The sequence below is a fragment of the Triturus cristatus genome, chromosome 12, assembly GCF_964204655.1.
Source record: "Triturus cristatus chromosome 12, aTriCri1.1, whole genome shotgun sequence".
Lineage (NCBI taxonomy): Eukaryota > Metazoa > Chordata > Amphibia > Caudata > Salamandridae > Triturus > Triturus cristatus.
Genome location: NC_140595.1, coordinates 637,902,202 through 637,920,520, shown reverse-complemented (window position 1 = coordinate 637,920,520; position 18,319 = coordinate 637,902,202). Strand labels below are relative to the sequence as shown.

At 42.8% G+C, this 18,319-nt stretch overlaps 1 protein-coding gene across 9 annotated transcripts in view; it reads left to right on the top strand.

Moving 5' to 3' along the window:
• The window catches only part of LOC146776455 (uncharacterized), a 228,479-nt gene that overhangs the window by 11,558 nt on the left and 198,602 nt on the right, over positions 1–18,319 (top strand). Inside the window, exons 3-7 of one of the 9 annotated variants that reach the window (XM_085637638.1) lie at positions 11,527–11,655; positions 11,746–11,850; positions 11,939–16,845; positions 16,936–17,040; positions 17,129–17,554. The exons of 7 other annotated variants lie outside the window; for them this stretch is intronic. In XM_085637638.1, coding sequence (XP_085493764.1) covers positions 12,562–15,741 — 3,180 coding nt within the window. In that variant the 5' untranslated portion in view covers positions 11,527–11,655; positions 11,746–11,850; positions 11,939–12,561 and the 3' untranslated portion in view covers positions 15,742–16,845; positions 16,936–17,040; positions 17,129–17,554. Of the gene's footprint in view, positions 1–11,526; positions 11,656–11,745; positions 11,851–11,938; positions 16,846–16,935; positions 17,041–17,128; positions 17,555–18,319 lie in introns of those variants that run through there. One more of the 9 variants, XM_085637639.1, reaches the window with a different exon arrangement.

Below are 18,319 nucleotides of genomic sequence, written 5' to 3'. Positions count from 1 at the left end.
TGGCAATGGAGCAACTCTCCCATAACTTAACTCGGACTGAGACTAAATTCCAATCTGTCTGGCGTTCGCTGATTCAATTCCTCACACGCCTGTAATTCACCTGTTTCAAGCAGACGAAACTAAGGGCATTACAGCTCTTTAATTGACCCTCCCACTGGGGTTTTGCCTCTATGCCTAGTAGATCACTATCTAGATGTGAAGGACACACTCTTTACACTCCATCACGACACTGATTCTTGATTTGACTTGCACATTGATCGTCTTGACCTGCAGTTGATGTATCCCGTTGTTTCAGTGTTTTTTGTTTTCTTTCTTTTGTACTGGGACACGCTGTATTGCGGATGATCTTGAATTATGCCAATTTTCCACTGATCTTGTGTATTTCAATTGCATAGCCTATGCGCTCAGTCTACTTGCCATGTGACACTTGATCTCCTGCCATATTATGATGTATTTGGCGAATCTGTCGCACTTTGTTCTACTGACTTGTAAATTTCAATATAGAGATTCTGAACAAAAAAAAGAAAATTTAGTAATGTAGCGAATTTCAGCATTAAGCTTGATCTGGTGGTACCCAGCATTTAAGTCTAGTCTAGAAAACCACTACGCCCCATTCAGGTCCACAATTACGTCGTCCATGGTGGGAGCGATGTATCTTTCACGCCTAATGGCTTGGTTGAGCAGGAGCATGTTGAAGCACAGTGTTATGGTCCTTGGTTGTTTGGTCTGCTCCTTGATTACCGTAGGGGACACTGAGGACATCGGCCCTGATACTCATTCTATGACATCCATCTTCTCCACCATCTGAAGCTCATGTTCCACCAGTGTCAGTAGGTGAAACAGCACTCTCCTGTGTTGGTATCTCGACAAAATATCAGACAAAAAATATTGTGATTTAAAAATATTGTTTCATGAATATCAGAATTTCGGAAATGTTGTCAACTGAAATATTGAAGGTAAAAATATTGCTTTAAGTGTTGGTTTTTATATCATTGTAAAAAATATCAGTGTAGAAAATATCATATGTAATATCGTTCGTAAGTGGTAATTTGTATGTTATTAACTGTAGTGTGTTTGTATATGTTTGTTAATTTTTTTTATTTGGTTTTGTAGTACGATTATTTATTATTTATGAAATTGTTGAGATTTGTTTTTTTGTTCTATTAATGTATATAAATAATGGTTTTATACTTTTCTATAGTAGCGGGATATTGGGTTTTTAGGGGATAAGGGTGGGGAGATTTAAAAAAAAGAATTTACCTTTTAAAGTAAAATTTATGGTAGCAATTTTAATGATATGCACATTAATATTTATAATCAATTTTTTTTGTAATTCTGTTTTTAATAAATTACATTTAATATTAATTAAACTATATATTAATGTTGAGTGTAAAAAACAATTTTAATTGTAAAAAAAGATAATTTTATTAAAATAATTTACAAAAGAAAATATTTTAAATATATGGTAGTAAAGCCATTTCTGGTAAATACATTTTTAATTATACAATTATTTGATATGTATTTTGTTATTTAAATTTTTTATACATGTTAATTTGTTATTAAATACAATATATGCTAATGGCATTAAATTTAAACTAAAATATTTTTTAATATAAAACAAATTGTACGTTATGAAAAAAAGAATTTTTGTTTTAAATTTTCTTTTACATTCAAATTATTAGGAAAACAATTATAGCATGTTTTAAGAATACATTTTTCTGAAACACGTTTTAATAATATTTCAAAACTATAAATGTGCTTAAATAAAAAATTGGTTTAAATATGATTGTTAATTTTGGACTATGATTTTATTTATTTTTTATGATGTGAAGTTTAGGAATGGTAGTCATTAAAAATATATTTGTATTAATTATTATTTGCAATAATCTTTTAATATTTTGATGTTTGATGTCAGTGTACCTGAATTAGATCCACAGGAGCTGAAGCTAACTCCCAAGTCCCCCTATCCACTGTCTGCGCTTGCAAATGAAAAACTTGTCAGCACTGAACAACAGTTTGGGGGAAAGGGGAGGTGGAGAAAATGACAAGAGAGACTGCCTTATAGAGGATGATGTTCTGCTTTCCTTAACCTCCTCTAAGTATCTTGACCTGGGTATATGAAGGAATGTACCTGTGAATACAAAAGAAGAATACAATATCCTTATCCCTCTACTAAACCTTTTACATTTCCTATTTGTAAATCTTATCTATTTCTACCTTTACCCAATATTTATAAGGATTGAGCCTCTCTCTTATTTAAGTCAGAATTTGGTACTTTAAGATGAGCTCTGACTGCTTTCGTAGTCTGTATTTTTATTGAATCAGTATTAGTTGATTTATTGTCCTTCTTCTTATCTTAAAATTTGTACTTGTAAAGATCTTTACTGAATCTCTCACCCCGGTTGCAACAGTACTGTTGTTAAATTTCTTGTTGCTGTCTCTTTAAATAATAACTTTTAATCAGCTGAATTTCTCATTCTTTTAAAGTCTTTTCTTCAGTGATGAATTTATCCTTGTATCTCTTTGGCTAAGTCTTTGTAGGGTCTCAATTCTATTAAATGAGTATTGCTACTCTAAACTCTGCTCCTGAATCTAAGCGCTTTAGTACTAGCTTAAAGTCTTTTCATTTTTGAACAATAGAAATAAATACCTTCTCTGATGCGCTACCGCGCTGCCTTTTCAAAGAACCAGAGGAATATTCAAGTGCCTTAACTAGTTCGTAAATGTTCTTCGCATTTTTTTCAATTTTAAGCTGCCAAATGCTCAAACTTCAATTTCAGCAAATGCGTGTCTGCCCACGCGATGAAAACTTCATCAAAGATTAAATTACTTCAAATGCGTGTTCCGCACATGTGCCCAAAACGGAACACTAACTCCTGTCAAATTTTCAAAGAAAATGTCCCAAAATCTACGGAGCTGACTGATTAGTCTTCTGTCTTTTTCTGCTAATTAGATTAATTGAATTCCTGACATTTGAACATGTATATATAGGTCTGTAGTTTTGGATAGTGCATTTTAGATTCAATTATATTGTATTTTCTAGTTAAGAAACTGTGTTTGTGTATGGACTATTGATTGTATATATAGAATGTTTAATTAGTATAAGCATACTTTAAACTGTTTTAGATTGAAGTATATATAGTAAATTTCAGCTCTTTGGCGTCTAACATTTTCTTCAAATAGCCTTAGATTAGAGTGGGAATAGTAAATGTAACTCTTTTAGTTTCAAACACCTTCCCCCAATATGGTTAAACTGGAGTGGGAATTGTAAATGTCACCAATTTAGTGTTCAACACTTTCCCCTAACATTGTTAGATTGGAGTGGGGATAGTTAATGTCACCCCTTTAGGGCCACATTATGACTTCTGGCAGAGCAGTGGCGTGACAGTGCCAACGAGGTTCCTGCACGGCATGGACTTTTCAGTACATGCAATGCAAGAACCTGGGTGCATGCATATGGGGGGTCACATGTTATGCCCCCCTGCATGCATCCCCAGGCTGAAGGGGCACACGGTGCCCTGTCGGGCCCCTTTTCTTTCTGCACCGCCAGCCTTTTCATAGAGGAAAGAGCTCCATGAAACTGCTAGCTGTCCTAAAATTTGTAATATACATGGCGGTGCCGCAGCTGCACCACCTGCATATTACATAGCCCCTGACCTCTGGCCCACTGCCAGGTAACGGTGGTTCCCTGGTGGAGCCGTTAGGTTGTTGTTTAAATGTTTGTAGTTAATGGTAATATTTTTTGGGATTGTATTGTTATAATTTTAGGTATATAAATTTTTGGGGTGAATAGTAATGATTTTGTTGATGTAATATAGTTATATTTAATTTGAACATGTATAAAGTATTTTAGGTTTATGTTCAATAATTGTTTTATGTATGAAGAGATTTTTACAAATATTTATCGATGATTAATTATTTTGGCGATAATATTGTAGTCGATGTTTTGTGAATCGATATTTTTGACATATATGTTTATATAAATGCAACAATAGTTTTGTTTCTGAAATTGCTGTTTTCGATATAGGTTAAAATCGATATTTTTAACAGCGATATTAGGGTTCTCGATATTTGTGGTTTTACTAGTTAAATATAGAAAGTGGATATTTTTGCTATAGCTATTTAATTTCCAATATGTTTGTGTTTCAATATTGTATGTATTGATATTATTTCAGTGATCACCTGTGTTAGAGTGCGGTTGGTTTAATGGTCTTGTCGATATGCTGTTGCATGGGGAGCCTCTTTTAGATACACAAGACCTTTGAACAGTTGTGGGAAGTGGTCCCATAGGTCGTCCTCCTGTATCTTGTGTACTTCCTGGGTAACGAGCACAAGGCCCATGTCTTCAACTTCGTGGAACCCCAGGAGTGTCCCCACCCATTCTGTGGTGACATGGAATCTTTCCAGTGTCTCCTTCTCGAAATGGCATGCACTTGTGTCTATCACTCCTGCCAGGGGAAGCGGACGCTGACCTCCATAAGCGTAGATCTTGTTCTTTTATGGCCTTGAAGAGGGCCACAGATTCTGTGAGAAGCTGGCCTGGTAAATGATGTCCACTTATGTAAGTGTTACAGCAAACAAATGATGGGCGGAATGCTGACAATGCAAACATTCTACCCCGTCAAAAGATCTGGGTTAAATCCATCGTTCTTTTGCCCACTACGCCACCCCAGTTTGGACCCAGCCATATGCAAATCAGTCTTGACCCTGTGCCCCATGGGAACAGTCCAGACCGAACTGCCAGGCCAGGTCCTCCCTGGACCGGAAACAAGCATCCTGAGACCGGTTTCAGGGTATGTCACCCTTCTTCGGCCAGGCTAGCTTGAATCCAGTGGCACAGTGAGCAAGGGACCCACGTCTGGGCATACCCATCCCACTTAGGCCGAAAAGAGTTACAGCAAACAAATGATGGACGGAATGCTGACAATGCAAACATTCTCCCCCAGTCAAAAGATCTGGGTTAAATCCATTGTTCTTTTGCCCGCTACGCCACCCCACCTGGCCTGGCAGTTCGGTCTGGACTGTTCACTGTTCCCATGGGGCACAGGGTCAAGACTGATTTGCATATGGCTGGGTCCAAACTGGGGTGGCGTAGTGGGCAAAAGAACTTTGGATTTAACCCAGAACTTTTGACTGGGGGAGAATGTTTGCATTGTCAGCATACCGTCCATGATTTGTTTGCTGTAACACTTTTTGCCCTAAGTGGGATGGGTATGCCCAGACGTGGATCAATTGCTCACTGTACCACTGGATTCAAGCTAGCCTGGCTGAAGAAGGGTGACATACCCTCAAACTGGTCCCAGGATGCTTGTTTCCGGTCCAGGGAGGACCTGGCCTGGCAGTTCGGTCTGGACTGTTCCCATGGGGCACAGGGTCAAGACTGATTTGCATATGGCTGGGTCCAAACTGGGGTGGCGTATTGGGCAAAAGAACGATGGATTTAACCCAGATCTTTTGACTGGGGGAGAATGTTTGCATTGTCAGCATTCCGTTCATCATTTGTTTGCTATAACACTTATGTAAGTGGGCACCCTGCACCAGTCCAGACAACCCTTATTGTGATTTAAGAGGTCTTAGACAACCGTAGAAAGCTCTTTAAGTGATAGCTGTGGAAAGCAGCCTTTGGGCTTAATTCAGAAGGAGTGTAAAGCAGTTTGCTTTACCAGAATACAATCTTATAGTATAGATTAAGTGAAAAAGAACCACACAAGGTATTTAAAAAATATGTATTTATTATATAATACTCTCTAACACATACAAATATCTTCTACCTGGAGGTACGAACAATGCACACAATACTTTGCAAAGAAAATTACAGTAAATAACATGTAATACACAGCAAATAACATGTAATACACAGTGGACCCCAGGGCGGACCCAACCATATACTAAGAAAGTGGTATAAGAACCATGACTCGGGTCAAGACAATGTCGAGAGGACGTAGAAGTGCTGGGGACCCAAGGAACCCCCCAAGGTGAGTGACTAGGAACCCTATGGAGAGCGTGTGCAGTGTGGGAACACAACCGCATGCTCTGTACAAGTCTACGTGTAAGTCACAGTTGGATTTTTAAAGATTAAGGACCCTTCCCAGTGGACCCTGAAGAAACCCCATAGAAGACAGAAGGTTTAAGAGCCCCCCCCCACTCGTGGAAACCCTAGTACCCATGTTACCTACACCAGGGAAGCCGAGTGCATACGTGTGAAGTGGTTTCGGAAACCGCCGTCGAACCCAATGGAGGACTTCAGGAAAGTGCCGCTGCTGAAGAGGGAGAAATATTCTAGATGAGCGGTATCTGCAAGCAGAGGGGACAGAGTCTATGTCACTCAGGAGTGACCAGGAGACTTGGAAGACAAATGCTCTCCGATGTCGGATGTTGCAGGGGAGATGATGATGACCTTGACTCTGCAGCTGTGAGGACCAGGCAATGCTGAGGAGGACCAGGAGCCGTGCACAAGCTGTCCCATGAAGAATGTCCAGTGCTGAGGGGTCGGTGTCTGGTGGGAGTACCAACAAACCTTGGCAAATGTAACCAATTCAGGAGCTGAAGAAGTAGCAACGTCGGGACCAGCAAGGTCCAGGGGACTCACCACAAGCAGGATAGTCAGGGCAGGCCTCAAGCAATCAGTGGAGCCCAAGAGAAGCAAAGGTGACCCTCAAATGGACCCACAGGCCGGAGGCACTGAAGTCGCAAGAGGACCTCAAGCAGCTCACCAAAAGATGCAGGCCACGATGCACACGATGAAGTGTGGCCCAAGATTTTGGTCACTAAAGATGCTCGAGGCTAGGGCTACTTAGAGCCCCAAGATCTTCTTGGAAGGAGGCCAACAAGCCTTTGCAACTGCAAGTGGGTGCAGTGCACAGGGTTCCGGTTATTGCAACCCCCACGTGGTATATTGGCCTTAAACTTGGTGAGAGGTCAGGGCAGGTCTCGGGAGCTGTGGAGAACCAACTGTGTTGCAGAGCCTTCGAAGTCCCGAGGAGCTCAGGATCAGCAGACCAGTCAACTTAGTTGCGGTGCCTGCGGATGCAGGGGAGTGACTCCTTCACTTCAATGGAGATTCAGGTGTCTTTGATGCCCACAGGCCTTGGAAGGTTCCTGTATGGTGCACAGGCACAGACGATGCAGCAGACTGGAAGGGAGATGAAGTCGAACCCAAGCGAAGTCCAGGGTGCACAGACAGTAGAAGTGGTGTCTGATCTGAATCTTATCCCATGACGGATCTAGGGACCTACACCCAGGTAAGCCTTTAAGTACCCTATGGAAAGTGCTGGGATGATTCAGGGGACACTCCCAGGGGAGGGTCTGGACAGTGGGGTAGGTTACTTCCATGTCCTTTGTCCAGTTTCACACCAGATCGGGAGCCAACGGCTTGCAGAACTGATTTGAACTGAACTAGGCAGGGAGACACCAAATGTGCCCCTCATGCAGACTGAGTGGCGCTGGCAAGTGCACCCACCCTGCCCCAGTACACTAAATCCTGTCTGTGATAGGATACCTATTGTTCTGCCCTTCCCTGCTCGAGGTTGGCTCCGCAGCAGGAGGGCAGAATCGTGTCTCTGTTCGAGAGCAACCATTTTGTGTTGTCCGGGTCTGGAAGACTGGTACCAGGCACATGGAGAGCCTAACGGAGGGCTCTTCCAGTGCTTGGAATCATACCTTTCACACCGTTTATGGTGTGGGTTGATATCAAACATGATAGGATTCGTTGCAGCCAGTTTCGAGATGGCCATCGTGTAATTACGCTGTGCCCCTCTATATGGTATATGGCTGCTTCACTGACAACCCGGGAGAATGGACTCCGTCACAACAATTTAAGTTATGGGAGAAAGCAGAGAGACTGGGGTCCTGATTAGTAGCATCCCAGTCAGACTAGTCCAAAAACAGCTTAGCACCAGGCAAAACATGGTGGGTAACCATGCAGAATGATCCTACCTTCCTACAGCTTCATTTCTGATATTTGATTCCATTCATGATGTTTACAGAGGCACCTGCGTCTAAGAGGAATGTGACGGGGTGCTCGTGACTCTCGCTTCACAGACTGGCTGTGGTCACTGGCCTTCCTTCCCAGGGGATGTACATGAGATGATTAATGCCTCTTCATTGTCTGTCTCTTTGTCTTCAGGTCGCTTGACTCTCCACCTCCAGTGATCTCGGAGATTTGACAGTATCTTCTCCTTCAGGGTGAGTTGTCGGACAGCAGTTGTCGGCAGGACCCTGCCTCTTGGTCTGCATCTACTGTCATCCCCTCAGCATTATAGGGTGAAATGATTGGCCTTATTACACATGGTAGAAAAGGATAACCCATTGGTGAATATTTCATCATACACATTAACTGAAGATGAAGAACGTATTCTTTCTAAGGGGCTCTCCTTCATACCGACGTCTCATCCTAACAGCTTTGATACTAGGGTCGAATTACATGCCTTCTTTAGAAAGATTCGTTTAAGATATTTTTTTAAACACTCAACTTCTGATACGATACAGTCGGCCACTGGGCTGAGGCCCCCCTCCACTTTTGTCCCACCCACGAGTGCAATGTCCAACAAGATCTTGGCTTATGAGAACATGGTACTAACCGACGTAAACAAGCTATTGGGCAACTACAAACATACCATCCCCAACACCAGGAAATTGGAACGAACAGCGTTAACAAAATTGAAGAACAATAGAGACATTGTAATAAAGGCTGCTGATAAGGGTGGTGCGATCGTCATTCAAGACACAACGGCATATAAGGATGAGATCCTGAGGCAACTTCAGGATGGCGTGAGCTATTCCAAATTACGATCCGATCCAACTAAAGAACTGGCAGAAGAAATTTTACAAATTACCTCCGAGGCATATGGACAAGGTATACTTAGTAAACTTGAGTTTGAGTATCTCAATCAGAAATACCCTCGTTTACCTACTATATACACCTTACCCAAAATTCATAAGGATCTCCAGCAACCGCCTGGACGCCCGATTGTTTCGGGATGCGGCTCCCTACTGGAACCATTATGTAAATATGTCGATTTCTTCCTGAAACCACTGGCAGAGGAAACTGAGGCCTACCTTAGGGATACGATGCAGACGATCAACCTGGTCGACCAACTACCCTTTGATCCAAATACCCAGCTACTGGTGACCTGCGACATCGTGTCCCTGTATACCAGCATTCCCCAGATACCGGCACTGGAGGTGATGACCGAAGTCCTTAATACTAGACCAGCACCTATGAGAGTTCCAACAGAGTTTATAATTCAACTCTTGACTATTGCTATGCAAAAAAATGTTTTCATCTTCCAAGGAGAATTCTACTTTCAAACTAAAGGTGTTGCCATGGGAGCTGCCTTTGCTCCAGATCTAGCAATAATCTTCATGGATCACTTTGAACGTCAATTTATCTTCAGCAACAATCCTTTTTCTGGCAAGATCAATTTATGGAGACGCTACATCGACGATATTCTCCTGATTTGGAATGGTGATGCCACAGAATTGGCAGTTTTCCATGAATGGCTCAATTTACGCAATGACAACATCCAGTTCACGATACACTCGGATGCCAAAGAACTTGCCTTCCTGGACATCAAAATCTATTGTGAGGACAATAAATTGCACACAACGTTATATCGGAAACCCACAGAACGTAACTCCCTACTTAGATACAGTAGCCACCACCCACGTGGTCTTAGGGATAACTTACCTTTTGGACAGTTTTTGAGGATCCGCAGAAATTGTACCAAAAAGGAAGATTACCTTGTGGAATCTGAGGACCTAAGCAATCGTCTATTATCAAGGGGATACCCCAGGAGATTGGTTAAGAAGGCTCGTAAGAGGGCATGGTTCAATCCCCGTGAAACCCTCCTAACACCCAAAGCTAAACAAGATACAGCATTACAGAGACTGATTTGTGTCACTACGTTCTCAACACGGAGTAATGAAATTAAGAAAGTGATCAACAAACATTGGAAATTAGTAGCTGATGACATCAACCAACCGAACCCGCCGATGCACTCCTTCAAGAAAGCGAGGAATGTGAAGGACTATGTAGTCCACTCGTTTCTTGAAACAGCAACAACACAGACCATCCAAGAAATTTGGAGTCTACCACCAGTGATCGGACACTTTAAGTGTGGCCACTGTAAAGCCTGCGATTCCACTGACTCGACGAAGAACTTTACCTATAGAGGACACACGATAACTCTCAGTTCTTTTACGAACTGTAACTCCTCCAATGTGATTTATTGCATCAGTTGCCCCTGCGATTTACTCTACATTGGGCAGACACAACAAAAGGTGAAAGCTAGAATTTTGCAGCACCATAGCAGAATCCGGTGCAACGTGGCGGGAGCCCCCCTCGTTGAACACTGTACCTCAAAAAATCATAAACCAGATGATCTCAAATGGCTATTTCTCGAGAAGGTTAAGCTGGGCCCCAGAGGCGGTAATCTAACAGCCATCCTCAATGCGAGAGAATCCAAATGGATGTCTATGATGGACACGGTGGCTAATGGGCTTAATGAACTTGATGGCAGTAACGCCCAATTAGCGGTCCTCCGTATTTAATTAATGTGAGCTATATCTGGTTTCGATATAACTGTTTCTCTCCTCTCCCGAGGGATATGAGTCATTATGTCTACCACTAATATGAGGAGCCCATCTGCTACATCTCTAACCACAGGTTTACATATGACAAACATACTTTGTTCTATGAGTTGGGTTGGTTGTGCTAGGAGCTGCTGGCCACCATTTAGTATACACTATAATGCTTACATATTTACCGTGCTTAAGTGCTGCTAAACACTTTGATTGTGTGGACATTTTGCATATGGATACGTGTTTTCTTCCCAACAGGATTATCATCATGTATGGTTTTGTCGTTCTCTGATTTTGTACTGAAAATTGTTTAACCGTATTGTTATACATTGTTTATACAAATCACAATGTTCTAGGTTGGGTAATCAACATCTTCTAGTTGTTCTGTTTAAACTCACGCGGTACATTTCTTCCGTGTCTGCAACTTTCCAATACGCTGTCTACTCCGTGACGCTACCGACCATAGTCTTTTCTTCATTACGGTTGCCAAACCGGCATCTAGCGCCAGCACGTTAACGGAGACCACGCGTTCACCGCGCGTCTCCCTATTTAATGATGCGCCCTGGGCAAGCACTTCCCAATCATTGATGCAGTAGACGCTGAGACGTAGGGTAAGGTATCTCCAACTTTAATGCTGGCTCCTTGGTGTTTGTACTTTGTCTGAGACACCCTGCTCTGCCTATTATGGTATATTTTTCTCCGCACGTATTATGTGACATGCCGTGTCGGCTCCCGACACTTCCTCTCCCTTTGTAATTTATCTACTTCCGGGCACCAGCCATGCTCTTAACATCAATTCCACTGTCCACGAGATCCTACGGGACTCACTTATACGAACGACCAGTCCTATAATATACCTCCCTCTAATAGTGATTTCTCCAGCACTTTTCCATTAGCAGGTCCTCCCCCTCTCACACCTACCGATTTGTCTTTTTCTCTGTTTAGATTCTTTCCTTTGGTGAACTAGCAGTGATTTGATTCCAGCAGTTCGACCATCCACAACACCTGGATTGATCTCCAGGCAATGCTTTTTCATTAACCTCAAGACTTAACCCCCACGAGTTGTGGTCGATGGTAAATTATTTCCCGCTAAACTTTGGGAGCGACCATTCATTGAACTAACTAGTCTGGTTCACCATTTTGACTCACCTTATTATATTTTAGGTGTCCACCACTCTCTACGCCTATCAGTTACCACCGAGGAGTTTTGATTCCCTCTCTCTCTGACGACCTGCGGACGTCTTAGAGGCCTGTCCTCCGACGGACATGGTAACTCTTGTTGAGTATTTAATATATTTTAGCTCCCCTAAATAAAAGATTGATGAGTCCCTACTCATTTAAACTTTTGTTTCTTCAGGTGCCCACCCTCCCTCGTTGTCTATCCCAGTCCTGATGAAGACCCCACTTCGTAAGGTTACATCCAATACCTACAACACTCAAGGGGTCGAAACGTCGACTCAACATCTTTGGCCAATATCGTCAACAGTACATTTTGCACTGTGATTGTTTCTATATGGCATTATTCCGAATTGTCAATATTGTGATTATGATTGAATCTGTGTTCGAAATACGGCATTGACTCTAATATGCCGTCCAATTTGAGTGTAATTCAGTAACGTTTACCACTGTGTTCACTTCCTTCCAAATTCTGCACTATTTCACTCACCCCCCATCCTTCCCTTGGGCACATGTTTTACTTTTTCAAATTGTTGCTTAAAAACCCTTTTGATTCTATTTGAAAGAATGTAACATGTTCGATGTGATTAAATAACATTCGAACTTTTTTGAGTCATCCGTCTATATTATGTCCCATTAATGTGAATGTTTTGTTTTCAATGAACTGTATGCTGGGACCACCTGTCTTTATACTGTTCCCTACCCAGGTCCCAGCGACTTCATATGGGTTGACCCTTTATGTTCTCTACTTCAGAGCAGGTGCACACCTGCGAGGTCCTTCAGTGATTAATCACTCTCTAGAAGATGGCAGAGAGTGAGACTCTTTCTTACACAGAGGATTATATTAATCGGTTGTTACAGGACCCTGCTAATCAATTTTTATCGTCAGATACCCCCAATATTGACTTTACACTGAACGACAAAGTGGCACGTCTAGAACGCCTTGAGAAGAAGTTAATACGTACTCGCCTTCATGGCCACTTACTCACGAAATATCTACAGGCAAATGTAATACCAGTCGGTCTACAGATTAAGAACGAACCAGCGATTTTTGTTGATATACCAAAATTTAAAGAAGGCTTTAGCTTTGTGGCTAACAACGCCTCACGACACTGGATGGTGTTGGGAGTTGAGACGGCAGCGGAGCAAGTACAATCATTGTCCAGAGAAATTTCCTCCCTCAAACAGGAAATTGCCGGTGATTCTACCCTAGCTAACGCCAAGGAGGCCTTGGCTAATTTGGCTAAATCTTTGAAAGACTTTGAGCTCACCACTCAGAACAAGAAATTGGACAAACTTGCGAAAGACATTCGCTTTTATGAGAAAAAGAACACTTATCCTTACCTATCAGAGGATTATTACAAGCAGGACAATCAAGGCAGATTCACCGGAAGGGGCAGAGGCCCTTACAGAGGCAGAAGGAATTTTACCAACTTCTCTGAATCTTCAGGTAGCTCTGGAAGTGACAACGAGCAACCATCTACCAGCTCTGATCAAAGTTACCGTGATAATTGGTATCCACCACAAGGCTATTACCCTCCCTCTTTTTTAGACGAGGGCCAATGGAGACCCCCCAGAGGACGGGGCCCTTGGCAAAGGGGCCCTCAGAGAGGTCGACAACACAACCAACTGGGAGAGAGGCAGGGCATCGGCAGGCAAGCAGGTGCGGTTTCAGACGGAGAACCATGGAGAGATATCAACCAGACGCAAGGTCTACAGATGGTAGAAAAGGATAACCCATTGGTGAATATTTCATCATACACATTAACTGAAGATGAAGAACGTATTCTTTCTAAGGGGCTCTCCTTCATACCGACGTCTCATCCTAACAGCTTTGATACTAGGGTCGAATTACATGCCTTCTTTAGAAAGATTCGTTTAAGATATTTTTTTAAACACTCAACTTCTGCTACGATACAGTCGGCCACTGGGCTGAGGCCCCCCTCCACTTTTGTCCCACCCACGAGTGCAATGTCCAACAAGATCTTGGCTTATGAGAACATGGTACTAACCGACGTAAACAAGCTATTGGGCAACTACAAACATACCATCCCCAACACCAGGAAATTGGAACGAACAGCGTTAACAAAATTGAAGAACAATAGAGACATTGTAATAAAGGCTGCTGATAAGGGTGGTGCGATCGTCATTCAAGACACAACGGCATATAAGGATGAGATCCTGAGGCAACTTCAGGATGGCGTGAGCTATTCCAAATTACGATCCGATCCAACTAAAGAACTGGCAGAAGAAATTTTACAAATTACCTCCGAGGCATATGGACAAGGTATACTTAGTAAACTTGAGTTTGAGTATCTCAATCAGAAATACCCTCGTTTACCTACTATATACACCTTACCCAAAATTCATAAGGATCTCCAGCAACCGCCTGGACGCCCGATTGTTTCGGGATGCGGCTCCCTACTGGAACCATTATGTAAATATGTCGATTTCTTCCTGAAACCACTGGCAGAGGAAACTGAGGCCTACCTTAGGGATACGATGCAGACGATCAACCTGGTTGACCAACTACCCTTTGATCCAAATACCCAGCTACTGGTGACCTGCGACATCGTGTCCCTGTATACCAGCATTCCCCAGATACCGGCACTGGAGGTGATGACCGAAGTCCTTAATACTAGACCAGCACCTATGAGAGTTCCAACAGAGTTTATAATTCAACTCTTGACTATTGCTATGCAAAAAAAAATTTTCATCTTCCAAGGAGAATTCTACTTTCAAACTAAAGGTGTTGCCATGGGAGCTGCCTTTGCTCCAGATCTAGCAATAATCTTCATGGATCACTTTGAACGTCAATTTATCTTCAGCAACAATCCTTTTTCTGGCAAGATCAATTTATGGAGACGCTACATCGACGATATTCTCCTGATTTGGAATGGTGATGCCACAGAATTGGCAGTTTTCCATGAATGGCTCAATTTACGCAATGACAACATCCAGTTCACGATACACTCGGATGCCAAAGAACTTGCCTTCCTGGACATCAAAATCTATTGTGAGGACAATAAATTGCACACAACGTTATATCGGAAACCCACAGAACGTAACTCCCTACTTAGATACAGTAGCCACCACCCACGTGGTCTTAGGGATAACTTACCTTTTGGACAGTTTTTGAGGATCCGCAGAAATTGTACCAAAAAGGAAGATTACCTTGTGGAATCTGAGGACCTGAGCAATCGTCTATTATCAAGGGGATACCCCAGGAGATTGGTTAAGAAGGCTCGTAAGAGGGCATGGTTCAATCCCCGTGAAACCCTCCTAACACCCAAAGCTAAACAAGATACAGCATTACAGAGACTGATTTGTGTCACTACGTTCTCAACACGGAGTAATGAAATTAAGAAAGTGATCAACAAACATTGGAAATTAGTAGCTGATGACATCAACCAACCGAACCCGCCGATGCACTCCTTCAAGAAAGCGAGGAATGTGAAGGACTATGTAGTCCACTCGTTTCTTGAAACAGCAACAACACAGACCATCCAAGAACTTTGGAGTCTACCACCAGTGATCGGACACTTTAAGTGTGGCCACTGTAAAGCCTGCGATTCCACTGACTCGACGAAGAACTTTACCTATAGAGGACACACGATAACTCTCAGTTCTTTTACGAACTGTAACTCCTCCAATGTGATTTATTGCATCAGTTGCCCCTGCGATTTACTCTACATTGGGCAGACACAACAAAAGGTGAAAGCTAGAATTTTGCAGCACCATAGCAGAATCCGGTGCAACGTGGCGGGAGCCCCCCTCGTTGAACACTGTACCTCAAAAAATCATAAACCAGATGATCTCAAATGGCTATTTCTCGAGAAGGTTAAGCTGGGCCCCAGAGGCGGTAATCTAACAGCCATCCTCAATGTGAGAGAATCCAAATGGATGTCTATGATGGACACGGTGGCTAATGGGCTTAATGAACTTGATGGCAGTAACGCCCAATTAGCAGTCCTCCGTATTTAATTAATGTGAGCTATATCTGGTTTCGATATAACTGTTTCTCTCCTCTCCCGAGGGATATGAGTCATTATGTCTACCACTAATATGAGGAGCCCATCTGCTACATCTCTAACCACAGGTTTACATATGACAAACATACTTTGTTCTATGAGTTGGGTTGGTTGTGCTAGGAGCTGCTGGCCACCATTTAGTATACACTATAATGCTTACATATTTACCGTGCTTAAGTGCTGCTAAACACTTTGATTGTGTGGACATTTTGCATATGGATACGTGTTTTCTTCCCAACAGGATTATCATCATGTATGGTTTTGTCGTTCTCTGATTTTGTACTGAAAATTGTTTAACCGTATTGTTATACATTGTTTATACAAATCACAATGTTCTAGGTTGGGTAATCAACATCTTCTAGTTGTTCTGTTTAAACTCACGCGGTACATTTCTTCCGTGTCTGCAACTTTCCAATACGCTGTCTACTCCGTGACGCTACCGACCATAGTCTTTTCTTCATTACGGTTGCCAAACCGGCATCTAGCGCCAGCACGTTAACGGAGACCACGCGTTCACCGCGCGTCTCCCTATTTAATGATGCGCCCTGGGCAAGCACTTCCCAATCATTGATGCAGTAGACGCTGAGACGTAGGGTAAGGTATCTCCAACTTTAATGCTGGCTCCTTGGTGTTTGTACTTTGTCTGAGACACCCTGCTCTGCCTATTATGGTATATTTTTCTCCGCATGTATTATGTGACATGCCGTGTCGGCTCCCGACACTTCCTCTCCCTTTGTAATTTATCTACTTCCGAGCACCAGCCATGCTCTTAACATCAATTCCACTGTCCACGAGATCCTACGGGACTCACTTATACGAACGACCAGTCCTATAATATACCTCCCTCTAATAGTGATTTCTCCAGCACTTTTCCATTAGCAGGTCCTCCCCCTCTCACACCTACCGATTTGTCTTTTTCTCTGTTTAGATTCTTTCCTTTGGTGAACTAGCAGTGATTTGATTCCAGCAGTTCGACCATCCACAACACCTGGATTGATCTCCAGGCAATGCTTTTTCATTAACCTCAAGACTTAACCCCCACGAGTTGTGGTCGATGGTAAATTATTTCCCGCTAAACTTTGGGAGCGACCATTCATTGAACTAACTAGTCTGGTTCACCATTTTGACTCACCTTATTATATTTTAGGTGTCCACCACTCTCTACGCCTATCAGTTACCACCGAGGAGTTTTGATTCCCTCTCTCTCTGACGACCTGCGGACGTCTTAGAGGCCTGTCCTCCGACGGACATGGTAACTCTTGTTGAGTATTTAATATATTTTAGCTCCCCTAAATAAAAGATTGATGAGTCCCTACTCATTTAAACTTTTGTTTCTTCAGGTGCCCACCCTCCCTCGTTGTCTATCCCAGTCCTGATGAAGACCCCACTTCGTAAGGTTACATCCAATACCTACAACACTCAAGGGGTCGAAACGTCGACTCAACATCTTTGGCCAATATCGTCAACAGTACATTTTGCACTGTGATTGTTTCTATATGGCATTATTCCGAATTGTCAATATTGTGATTATGATTGAATCTGTGTTCGAAATACGGCATTGACTCTAATATGCCGTCCAATTTGAGTGTAATTCAGTAACGTTTACCACTGTGTTCACTTCCTTCCAAATTCTGCACTATTTCACTCACCCCCCATCCTTCCCTTGGGCACATGTTTTACTTTTTCAAATTGTTGCTTAAAAACCCTTTTGATTCTATTTGAAAGAATGTAACATGTTCGATGTGATTAAATAACATTCGAACTTTTTTGAGTCATCCGTCTATATTATGTCCCATTAATGTGAATGTTTTGTTTTCAATGAACTGTATGCTGGGACCACCTGTCTTTATACTTATTACACATGGAGCATGACTTGTCCTGCCCTGGGCATTTGTCCATTGCATGGGATCCCAGTCCACAGTTCCTGCAACATCTGCCGGGTTCCTATTGTGTCCTCCCAATGGGCCGGGGGCTGGCCGGCTCTGAATGGCATCCACGGTCTTCAATTTTGAGGTTGGCGTGTTGCTGGTATGGACCCTTAGTTTGGGTCATCTCCTTTTCTTAGGCACAGGTGCTTGAGAGGTCATGCAACCCGGAAAGGATCAGTATGTCCTCTAATTTAGTACCTGGTTGGTAGAGGATTAGGTGACACAGCGTGGTTGACCAGAAGCCCTGTATCAGCTGTTCCTTAATTTCCGTCAGCTGATCATCATCCGAGCACATGCTTGCCAACTCCCGCAGGCCAGCATAGAAGTCGTCAATTGTCTCCCCTTACACTGTTAGGCCTGTATCAGCTTGAATCTTTCAAAAGTCCGGGTTCAGCTTGGGGTTGAAGTGTGTCTTAAGTGCTGTGCTTGCCTCCGCATACGCATCAATATCATTAACTGTTGCTTGGAGAAACTCGAAAAGTCGGCTTGACCTTTTCACTGAGATATCAGTCTCTCAGGCAACCCTGAAGAAGTTGTTGAGGTGGCCAACCCATGTCTTCCACCTGGGACCTGCTGTGGCAAGATCCATGAGCTCGCTGAAGG